General features: G+C 55.3%; 1 protein-coding gene across 1 annotated transcript in view; it reads right to left on the bottom strand.

The window, feature by feature from the left end:
* LOC116952113 (neural-cadherin-like) overlaps window positions 1-11,432 on the bottom strand; it is a 75,010-nt gene that overhangs the window by 5,458 nt on the left and 58,120 nt on the right. Inside the window, exons 25-34 of the mRNA XM_076074043.1 lie at window positions 10,526-10,788; window positions 9,985-10,115; window positions 9,160-9,248; window positions 8,699-8,822; window positions 7,945-8,161; window positions 6,978-7,150; window positions 6,220-6,535; window positions 5,495-5,708; window positions 4,022-4,368; window positions 597-739 (exon numbers count right to left, since the gene is read on the bottom strand). Coding sequence (XP_075930158.1) covers window positions 597-739; window positions 4,022-4,368; window positions 5,495-5,708; window positions 6,220-6,535; window positions 6,978-7,150; window positions 7,945-8,161; window positions 8,699-8,822; window positions 9,160-9,248; window positions 9,985-10,115; window positions 10,526-10,788 — 2,017 coding nt within the window. The remainder of the gene's footprint in view (window positions 1-596; window positions 740-4,021; window positions 4,369-5,494; window positions 5,709-6,219; window positions 6,536-6,977; window positions 7,151-7,944; window positions 8,162-8,698; window positions 8,823-9,159; window positions 9,249-9,984; window positions 10,116-10,525; window positions 10,789-11,432) is intronic.

Raw genomic sequence — 11,432 nt, 5'->3', positions numbered from 1 at the left:
GAGCGTCTTTTTCAGAAGCGACCTGGCCACAAATGATAGCTCAACGAAGTGGTTCATCACGTGGACATTTATAGCAGCAAAGTCATCTAAATAATCTCAACGCACGTCTCTACATACACACACTACATACACATACTACATGCACACACTACATACATACACTACATACATACACGACATACATACACTACATACATACATTACATATATGACATACGCACACTACATACACACACTACATACACACACTACATGCATACACTACATACACACACTACATACACACACTACACTACATGCGTACACTACATACACTACATACACACACTACACACACACACTACACACACTACATACACACACTACATACACACACTACACATACACACTACACACACACACTACATACACACACTACACACATACACTACATACACACACTACACACACACAATACACACACACACACTACACACACCACACACACACTACATACACACACCACACACACACTACATACACACACACCACACACTACATACACACACACACCACACACACACCACACACACAACACTACATGCAGTGCAGTTCACCTGGTCATCCTCTCCTCCGCCCTCCTCGTTGTAAGAGACGACGTTCTCACGCACGTCTCCCACGCTGCTCCCCCGCGCCCGTGAGTGGTGTGGTCCACGCTTGCTCCGCGCCCGTATCCAGCAAGCGAGGATGGACAAAACCACTACAATAAAACAGAGGTTGGGGGGAGGGAGAATGCGGTCGACCGATGGAATGAGGCAGAGGGGAAGGTGGGTGTTATTACCATATCAGTACGTATACAATAAGTTACGTCAGGATTAACATAGCGTGCTTCAAGCAATATGTGTACGGCATGTTCCTTAGAGGTTTATGCGAGCACGTGTTAGTTTATTCTACTGCGTATAAACGAGCGGACGTTGATAACTTATGGTCTCATAGGGGCCAGCAAATGAAGGCGGTTGATTTGAACGATGATTTATCAATGGATATTCAACCAATGAAACCTGTTCAACATTAAGCCCTGGCACCGCCGAGTGCTGAATCTTTTAAATCGGTTACTCAACGAACTTTTCATCTTTCTCAACTCAATTTCCGCGACGAATAGGTATGTTTTGACCTTCCATTTAAGGGTTTGCAAGATTAGCAGAGCTATTGCAGCACGTGTACAGCCCTTTTGTCAATCCACTGCTGGATGAGGGCCTCGCCGCACCTTGAGGGGGTATTTGACCATACTTCCCCACGCTGCTCAGTACGGGGTTGGCGAGGAGCATAGACGTTCGGCAAAAGTGCAGTACAACAATGGAGCTAAGCTTCTGAAACCTGAAGCGCATGATTGTGACTTCCTTGTGACTTAGGGAATTCACCAAAATTACCGACTGGTTTGAATTGAGGAATTGCCGATGATAAATTCCAGAGAGGTGTTCTGGCTTGCCGATTGACGGATCGTCTTGAAGCGGGCAAATCAACGTCCGTTTAAAACGTACACACAGACGATTATGAAAGAACAAAAACCCGCTCGCTCGTTTATTTAAAACAAATACATATTTAAACAAACATGCATTATTATCCCGTTACTAATATCCAAACACCGCAATATTTCCACAGTTCGATGGCAGTAGTGTAGGAACGCTGGCTGAGAGCAGTTTACCAACAAGAATGTTTAGGTGGCGTTCTGATGCGTTGTCGGGTCGAACCGCGTGTCATTCGGCACGATGTCCGACGTTTCGCTCCACGTGCTGGGGGCTTCTTCAGGATCTGGAGTCTATTCTCCGTGAAGAAGCTCCCAGCACGGGGAGTGAAACGTCGGACATCGTGCCAAACGACACGCGGCACAACCCGAAAACGCATCGCAGAGGGATACAGCGTGAAGGGGAACACCCACGCAGTAGTGATAGATAATTCCTAACCAGTGGTGGAAATTCCACATTCACCTGGATTATAGTAGGTCAGTCTCTCCATCAGGATGATCTCTGTAGACTTCCCCCAAAGTGGTAGTTATCTTATGGGCCCTTTGATGAATAAGTCAGTCCCCGACCAGGAAGTGAACTCACATCCTTACAATTTTGAGTCAAGCACGCTGCCACCGAGCCTTATAAAAGAGTGAGAAAAATGGTAAAGGTGCTGCCCTGCAATTGCTTGCTCACGCCATTGGCAGAAGGGTCCTCACTGGATGGAGCTGGATAGCATTTGGTCTCCACTTTCACTCTGACCAGACATCCCAGGAGAGAGGAGGTGGGAGTACCCACACTTTACCCCGCCACATGTGACCTGCCCATCGACCGCCGAGGCAATTGTTTCAGCTGCCGCGCCAGGAGATCGAATTGGACTCGCAGCGTGGGTCCCGACAATCCCAGTGCAGCATCACGAGGTGAGCAACGAGGCCACAACATTTTAGACGTGCGGCAAAAAAATTAATCTCGATTTTTCCCCCCCCCCCCCCCCCGCTCAAGCTTCACGGGAGACGCAGGGGACACGACCCTCCCAAAGCCACCGGCCAAAGCGGAACGCTTGGTCGCACGAACTCTGACGCTCGCGCAGCGAGATGGCAGACGCACAAAACACCGGACAAAACAGAAATGACAAGATGACACCGTCGACAGTCGTACGCAAGGCCTTACTTGAAGCTCGGGGAGAGAAACGCGGTGCGAGGCTGCCCACACGCACGAAACGAAATGAAACGCGTCGCCGCTCACAAACGACGCGACTTTGGGAGAAACAGAAAGAGACGGACAGTCATAAGGCGATGGAAACACACGATCCCGCACAGCAGAGGCGACACGCACGATGGGTCACAGACATCACGACGGAGGCGAAGGCGCAGAAGGTGAGAATTTTAACAACCAGTTCACGAGCGATCGAATGCGCAGAGCAAATTGCTCTCGAAGCCATTCTTGTTATTATTGACATTGTTCTGGTGATGTCGCTGCGTTGGCAGTGGTACATGAGCACAGGTGGAATGAAAAAAAACACGTTCATTAAAAACACTGTGGACTGAAAATAAGGCCTTCTTCATAGCACGTGTGTTATGAATAACACACGTGCTATGAAGAAGGACCATCGCCCGAAACGTCGCCTTATTCTTTAAAAGGCCACGCAGTGTTACCGGCGGAGGTGTTGAGTTATATTCTTATCATTGTTTTCCACAAAAAGTAATAAAAACTACAGACAAGCTTAACAACATCGACACCTCAACCAGTTATTCATGAACCCCAATCAGAATGTGCCCTATTTTAACCAATACAATGTATACAGAACTGTACATACAACAAATCTAGAGAGAGCCTTACAGATAATAGGGGCAAGTGCTGTTCGCCAGCGCCTACTAAGGCTGGCACAGCACAGGAACGTGGCAAGGCCAGCACCGTGCCTGGCCTTATACCGATGTCCATACACACATATCATCCACTTATTTAAGGCCGAGTAAACCTAGGGAAGCCCCTAGACGGGTTCAGATAGCCCTTGCCAATGAAGTTGTACATTGGCAGGAAGTGAACTCATACAATAATTTCACCACTGAGTAGAGGTGACATGACCGCATTGCTTGTGCCAGGCTAGGTGCACTTTGAGGCCATATGTAAAAGCAGCAGCCTCCGTCCTGTACTAAGCGGCGGCGACATCGGTACGACCCCGCGCAGACTCAGGTCCATGTGCAGGCCGGCACTGCGTATGCACCTCCGTGCTGCGTAGGGGCAGCTGCCATCAGGGCGTCTCCCCAGACAGCAGGACAAAGAGACGGCTGAGCTGAGTTGCAATGCTTCGAGGCGCTTTGAGCCCACACCCTTCAAATGCAAATCGTTATCCTTCCTCGCGCCAGGCTAGGTGCACTCTGAGGCCACGCGTGTGCCACGCGCGTGGCGCACGTTCGTGGCGCACGTTCGTGTGCCACGCGCGCGTGGCACACGCGTGGCACAGGAACGTGCGGTCACGCGCGCCGCGTATCGCGTTCGTTTTTTGTTGCTGCCGCTGCTCGTTCGTCATCCGATACCTATGATGCCGAAAGCGCCCACGGCGCACACGCTCGCCGCGACCACGGCCGGGATCGTTGGGCCTCCCTCGGCCGCGCCCGCCGCCAGCAGCACGCCGGCCACGGGCGCCTCGCAGCGGCGGCCGGCAAAGCCGTGGCGGCAGCGGCAGGAGAAGGCCGTGGGCGTTTCGGGGAGGCAGGCGCCGCCGTTGCGGCACGGAGGCGACGCGGCGCGGGAGCACGGATCCGGGACGCAGATTCCGGGGGAGCTGGCGGACGAGGAGGAGGTCGGCGGTGGCGGGGCCCGTGCCGCGGCGATGGGATTGCTCGCATTGGCGGGCGGCAGGAGCATCTGTCCCGCGGGGCACCTGTGTCGGACGAGTATGGGTGGAGGATTGAGAGGGAAAGGGTAAGGGATATATTCTTATTCCGCTCGTTTGCCCACGAGAGGTTCGCTGAGTCCCAAGGCCCTCCTTTGTCAGGAGGGTCCTCCTTAAGTTTTCGCATTGGGAGGCGAGGAATGTTTACCAATGAACCTTTTCCTCTTCCGAGACGTCTGCAGGTCGCATGGTGGGCTCCCATTCACCGCTGTTTTTTTTAAAGACATCTTACTCACCACAGAAAACGGTAGCGACACAACCGCACTCTACGATAGTTGGCGCCAAACTGTGCCACACGCCCTCCCGCATGGCCTTTGATTTCCGATTCACTTCCGATGACGTACGTGAAAGGGTGAAATAGTTGGCGACCACTCTAGCTGGCCCACTCCCTTCATTGCCAACCCGCACCGACCAGCGGAGCGAAGTCAAATAACCCCCAACGTCACGTGCAGCATCCGGAGGCCCTCATCTAGACAGTAGATTGACAAAGGGCTGTAGATGATTATTATTAGGCATTTCCAAAGAGGAAGGGCTCAAAACACCCAAAATTGGTATGTTATTGATGCTTATAGCAGGGAAAATACATTCAGTTGCACTCTTGCCTTTAGCAGCAATAGCAGCGAAATGTCAATGTTGAGGTCTGCTGGCATTGACAAGAGAGAGTTCGTGTGGTTTGGCTGTTCCTGCTCCGTTGAAGAAGCACAGACTTTAGTTGTTTCTTTATACGGTCCATAGTTTAGGTTGTGTGGCCACAATCGTAATACTGTGGCTTGTCTTTAATGTACCCCTATGTCTATATGGGTCTCTATGGGTCTTTATGTGTCTCCATGGGTTTACTGTATGGTCCATAGTCTGGATTGCTTTGCCACGATCACACTTGTGGCTTGATGTGCGCGTTGGCCTGCTGTTGATGTTCTCATGCGGTTGATGGTTCCACCGCCAGTATGGCGCGTGGAGGAGGAATTTCAAAGCAGCCAGGAGGTACGAACTTTGGGTCTCGAATTCATGTTTGTTTTACCAATGCAGGGCTCTTGTTTAAAAAAGCTTGATGTTTCGGGACTATGCTCGAGGGCCCACACACCCCCCCCCCCCACCCCGCCAGCATGATTTCCACCTGCACTGATGCAGGTGCCACAGGTCGACGCAGAGGAACGGTGGGGGGCACGGCCGGCTGCTGCAGGAGTCGGAGACACAGCCGGCGCTGATGCCACGGGCGGCCGAGATGCGGGGGACGGGGGAGGAGACGGGGACCCTGGACCCCGACGCGGGGGATGGAGCGGCGTCCAGCGACAGGGGGAGCCCGTTAAAGCGCACGTCCCGTACACAGCCTGCAACGTGCGCTCACAAACGCACGCACGCACGCACCCCACAACAACAACAAATATGAGGAGTGTTAATAGTCACCCCAGGCGCATCAACATAGGCATTTGCACCACCTCCCGCATGCAATACTAAGATAGCTATTGTGGGCACAGACCATTTTTGAGATTTCTTGGGGCAAGTGCTGTTTGCGAGCACCTATGAAGGCCGGCACGACAAACGAGAGGGTGGGTGGCCAGCACTCCGCCTGGCCGCCTTTGTCTTCCCAATGCTGGTGTTTACACACCGCACCAGCTACTGATTTAAGACTGAGTCGACCTCGGGAAGGCCCAGGAGCGGTTCAGGTAATCGTATTCACAGAAGGCACAGGCCCCCCGCATACGTACTCTCAAGAGCTTGACTGGTTTGGATAATCTTCACCAATGTTGGCCATGAGCGGGAATCGAACTCGGGTCGTCGGGTACGTACCACCATACGACCGCTTCCCCACGTGTACACGCGCACATGCGCATAACGCACCTTTGAAGCTCGTGGGGTTCCCATAAGGCCCAACGCCTCCTAGGAGCAGGCCGGCCGGGTCCAGCTGTAGCTCAGTGTGACCACCGCCGCCGCCGCCGCGTCTCCTGGTGTTGGTGCGGTTTTCCCGGCGCCGCCCGCCCGTATCCACGCGCAGCGTCATCTCCGCCCCGTGCCGCCACAGCTGCAGCGAGTGCCACCGCCCGTCCGAGACGAGGCCCGCTCCCCCGGGGTCCGTCAGGGTCAGCCGTGACTCCACGACGCCGGCGCCACCGGCGGCAGGCAGAGCGAGGCGAGCGCAGGCGTGGCCATCGCACACCTACACGTGACGCATTGTCGTCAGCATGGGGCGGCCGTGATCGATCCACTTCGAGATGAAGGGCTCCACTGCCACACTCGATAACCCAGTTTGACCGCAAGCAGAGTGATCCTGGATTTGAAGCCAGGATCTTCGAGGGTAGCCGCTGAGAATTTTGAACTCTTGATATCATATAACTGAGATCCTTACAAGTGACTTCTGATTCATGTGATTTTTTTTTCTTCCGTATATAATTTTTTTTTTTACAGAGCTGGAATTTAGCCCAATTAATCTGATGGTTTTTTTTTTGCAACCATTGTTGACCTTTCTCAGACCACCATCCGGTTTAATCACCGGCGTCCAAAACCAGAATTCGAACTCAGAATGTCGGCCGTGCCGGTCCCGTGCCTCCGACCCTACCGGGGGCCTCACTGAGCGGGAGCGTTTCGCGCGCGCATCTCACCGCGAGCGAGACGTAGTGCGAGCGGTCCGGCGAGCACGCCGAGAGGACGTGAGCGTCGCGTGCGCGCGTGCGCAGCAGCAGCTGGAGGTGCGTCCATCGCAAGGACGGCGCCACGGAGGCGGGCAGCAGGAACCGGGCAGTGCCGCCCACAGCCACCGTGAACGGCTTCAGCACTGTGGGCGGTCAGGTGAACAATGCAACCGGTGAACAACGCCGCGGTGGCAAGAATGTTAACTCCCTCGCCTGGTACGCAGGAGGTTGTGGGGGTTCGACCCCGACCTTGTGTCTCCGCTTTTCCCTCCACATTTATAATCAACATCACGCGTTTACAGTATTTGGCTACTTTACATTTCCACGTGACAAAGCCACTTCGTTGAGCTATAATTTGTGGCCAGGTGGCTGCTGAAAGAGGGCTATGTAGCTCAGTGGACCTTACCTGGTAAAATAAAAAATAGTACGCTGTGCCACGTCTCGCCATACTGAGAGCTTCAGTGAATGCGCTTGGAGCGAAAAAAACCTCCTCAGTAGTGCGCCTCAACAAACAACCAAACAATCAAGCCAACGGTTGTGTATAGTACTGCGGCTATCAGCTAGTGAAGTTATATTTTAGTTTACCGGTTATCGCTTGGATAAAGAAAAAAAAATCACGACTCTGTTTTTACGCATCATCTGTGGGGAACGCAGCACAAAGACGTTGCATTGAAATCAGCCAGCACGCCGGAGCTGGACGGATTGGTGAGAGTTGGATATCTAATGACCCACGACGATGATGGTGATGGTCATGATTCCGCTGGTGGGGACATAAGGCGTAGGGGGGGGGGGCGAGGGGAGGAGGCACCCTCACCAAATGTTGTCGGTGCCCGTTTGCAGGTAGTCAGTGGAGGGCAGGTAGAGCGGGTCGCGGGCCACAGCAGAGAACACCGTCCCCACGTTCGTTGCCAGTGAATGATGACAATGCGTCCGTTACCTCTTTTGCAAAGAGCGCCGCTGTGTCCGGGCCGACAACGACAGGCCGGCTGGCTCTGTGCCGTCCCCAGCGAGGGGGGCGTGGGTCCCTCGCACTCCCCGTGCCCTCCACACGCGGGAGACCCCCCCGGCGACGGCACGGGGGTGCACGCGGAGTCGGACGCCGAGCAGCCGGGCCCCGAAGCCTCGGCCTCGCCCGGTGTCTCCATGTCCAGCAGCTGTGAGCGGTACGGCGCGGAGTGAGCGAGCGAGCGAATGTTGAATGAGAGTGAGTGGGCGAGTGACAAAGATTGAGAGTGTGTGTGAGTGAGCGAGCGAGCGAAGGAGCATGTGAGTGAGTAAGCGAGTGTACATATGTGTGTGAGTGAGCATGTGTGCGAGTGTGTGAGTGAGCGAGCGAATGGGGTGCAGTAGTGTAGCGGTTAGCATGCTGCGCTCAGAACCCAATGAGCCGAGTTCGATTCCCGCTCATGGCCAACAAAAGTGACATTATGGGAATGATTCGTGGGCCTCCCCTAGGTCGACTCAGCTTCAAATGAGTACCTGGTGCGGTGTGTAATTAATTGCCACTGCTATCTGGCGTGATGCTGGCCACCCACCCTCTCGTGTGCCATGCTGTTAGGACTACACGGGGAATCTTTGTCTCTGAGCGAGTGAGTGTGCAGGTGAGTGTATAAGTCAGCGAGTGAGCGTGCGGGTGGCCGAGCGTGTGGGTGAGCGTGCGGGTGAGCGTGCGGGTGAGCGTGGGCGCCTACCTCTCCGTCGACGACCACGTTGCGGATGCAGCCCGTGTAGGAGCGGGAGGCAAGGCCAGGGTACAGGAACGAGGGACTCGGCTTCACCCCTCCCAGCTGCAGCGGCTGCAGCACGTCCAGGGAACTAGCGCAGCAGCAGCAGTAGCAGCAGCAGTAGCAGCAGCGGTAGCAGCGGCGGCGGCAGCAGCATGAAAAACCACGGTGAAAGTAATGAGGTCAAATGTCAAATTTCACTATATTTTTTGTGCACATTATAAACTTTTATTTTTCTCCACGGGTGGAATAAAACCCGTCATCTCATTTGGCGAGTGAGTGAGTGAGTGGTGAGTGGGTGAGTGAGCGGGTAAGTGAGTGAAAGGGTTTGTCGGTGGGTGGGTGAGTGTACGAGTGAATGAGTTTGTGAGTAAGTGGTGAGCGATTGGGTGAGTGAGTGGGTGAGCGAGTAAGGCTGTGGGTCATACCTGGCTTCGCCTGGGATGATGCCATGGGCCTCACAGGCTCCACCGTCCCGGCGTTGGCCCTCGCACCAATCCAGCGTGAAGATGACGTCCTGTAGCACGTACACAAAACAAAGATCCCCCTGATAGCCTGAACACACCGTTGTGGCAAGTGCTGTTGGCGAGCACTTATGAGGGCCGGCACGGCGCACGAGGAGTGTGGTGTGACTAACACCACGTCCGGTCGCCTTTATTTCCCTAGTGCCGATGTTTATACATCATGGCAGGTTTTGATTTCAGGCTGAGTCGACCTAGGGGAGGCCCCGTTCAGATATTCGTCACCATGTTCGCTGTGAGCAGGCATCGCACTCTGTTCGCCGTGCACAGGCACCCGTGCACGTGTACACAGCATGTACACGCGTATGTACAAATAGACGGCAATCGTGTGGACATAGTCGCACATGCCCCTCTGTCAGTCAATTCATCGCTGGGCGAGGGCCTCCCCACGATGCGCGCATCATGGGGGTTCGATCTGCCGGCGCGGCGGATGAAAACAACGGAGCGAGCTTCTTGAATCGGGCCGCCTGCTGCCTCTGCCCAGCCGGCGACATGGATGGGCACGCCACAGTTAGTCTCTCGACAGGCCGCGTGTGGTGGGGTAAAGCGCGGGTGACTCCCACCTCCTTCAAGACGACGTACTCGCCGGTGCGAAACAAACTCCAGAGGGGTTCTCTCGCTCTCTCTCTCTAGTGGAGGCATCCGCCAGCAGTGGCGCGGGCAAAGCAATTGCAGCGCCGTGCCTTGACGTAGCAATGCACCCTGCCGTGATTGAGGGCGCAGACCGCTCACCGCGCCGCTGACGGAGACCTCAGCGTGGTGCCACCTCCCGTCGGCAAGGCCTCGCGCGCCGGCGCCGCCACTCAGCAGCAGGGTTCCGCTTCCCAGGTCGATGCTCAGAGTCGGGGCGCCCTTCCGCAGCTCTGCAAGGGCGCCGACGTGACGATTCAATGGGCCGTGCGTGCATGCGTGCGTGGGCTACGCGACAACGTATCGTACGCTGCCGTTGCCTCCGTACGAATTTAATTCGCGGGGGTGGAAGCCGACGGACGGGTAGCTGCCGGGGATAAAAACGGCACGCGCGAAAGTATTTTGAACGCGGTCCGACGTTTCGCTCCGTGACCCATCACCTCCGTGCACCGGCCGGGGGGGGGGGCGGGGTGGGGGTGGGGGTGGGTGGGTGGGGGCTCGTGCAGAAGTTCCTGAAGAAGCTGCCAACACGATGAGGAGAGAAACGAAACGTCGGACGTCGCATGCGCACAATTTCGCGGGAAACAACCCGGGCAAACGCTTGGGAGGGAGTCGGAGGAGGAGGACGGCGCGCTCCTCCTACCGATGGCGATGAAGTCGCGCCGATCCCTGGCTCCCGGGGCGGCGAGCGGGCCGGCGTAGAGCAGCAGTCCGTCCGGATCGCCCGTCAGGAACTCCAGCGAGAGGCTGGCGGCGGTTGTTGCGGCGGCGGCGGTGGTGGGACCCAGGCGGAGCGGCGGGAACCACGCGTAGCTCACCGAACCGGGCCCCGAGGACTCGCTGGCGTTCCACCACCGCTGGGTGCGCTCGCACAGCGGCCCGTCCAGAGCCGGTGGACACTCGCAACTGATGGAGGGGTGGGGGTACGGGGCGGGGGGGTAACGTGAATATAAATCAAGATTGTACACGAGAGAGTTTGATGTGAGCGAGTGAAAGGGTGATAGAGTAGGAGAGTGAGTTTATGAGCGAGTTAATGGGCAAACAATTGGATACGTGGGTTAGAGAGTGAGTGAGAAGGTGAGTGAGTTAGTGTGCGAACGGGACAAGTGAGTAGGTAAGCAAGTGGATGATGAGTGAGTGGGTGAGTGAGTGAATAAGTGAGCGCGCGAGTGACTGACTTATTGAGTCAGCAAGGCAGCGAGGGAGTGAGTGAGCATGATAAAGTGAACAGGGCAGTGGGTGAATGAGTGAGTGAGCGGTCAAGGTAGCGAGTGACTGAGTGGGTGATTGAGTGAGTGAGTGGTCAAGATAGCGAGTGAGTGGGTGGGTGGGTGAGTGAGTGAGTGAGTGGTCAAGGTAGTGAGTGAGTGTGTGGGTGATTGAGTGAGTGGTCAATGTAGTGAGTGAGTGGGTGGGTGATTGAGTGAGTGAGTGGTCAAGGTAGCGAGTGGGTGGGTGGGTGAATGAGTGAGTGAGTGGTCAAGGTAGCGAGTGGGTGGGTGGGTCATTGAGTGAGTGGTCAAGGTAGTGAGTGAGTGGGTGGGTGATTG

This window comes from Petromyzon marinus, chromosome 45 (assembly GCF_048934315.1).
Source record: "Petromyzon marinus isolate PM22_M1 ecotype Great Lakes invasive population chromosome 45, UKy_Petmar_22M1.pri1.0, whole genome shotgun sequence".
Lineage (NCBI taxonomy): Eukaryota > Metazoa > Chordata > Hyperoartia > Petromyzontiformes > Petromyzontidae > Petromyzon > Petromyzon marinus.
Note: the sequence above shows the minus strand (reverse complement) of the source record. Positions and strands in the feature narration are given on the sequence as shown.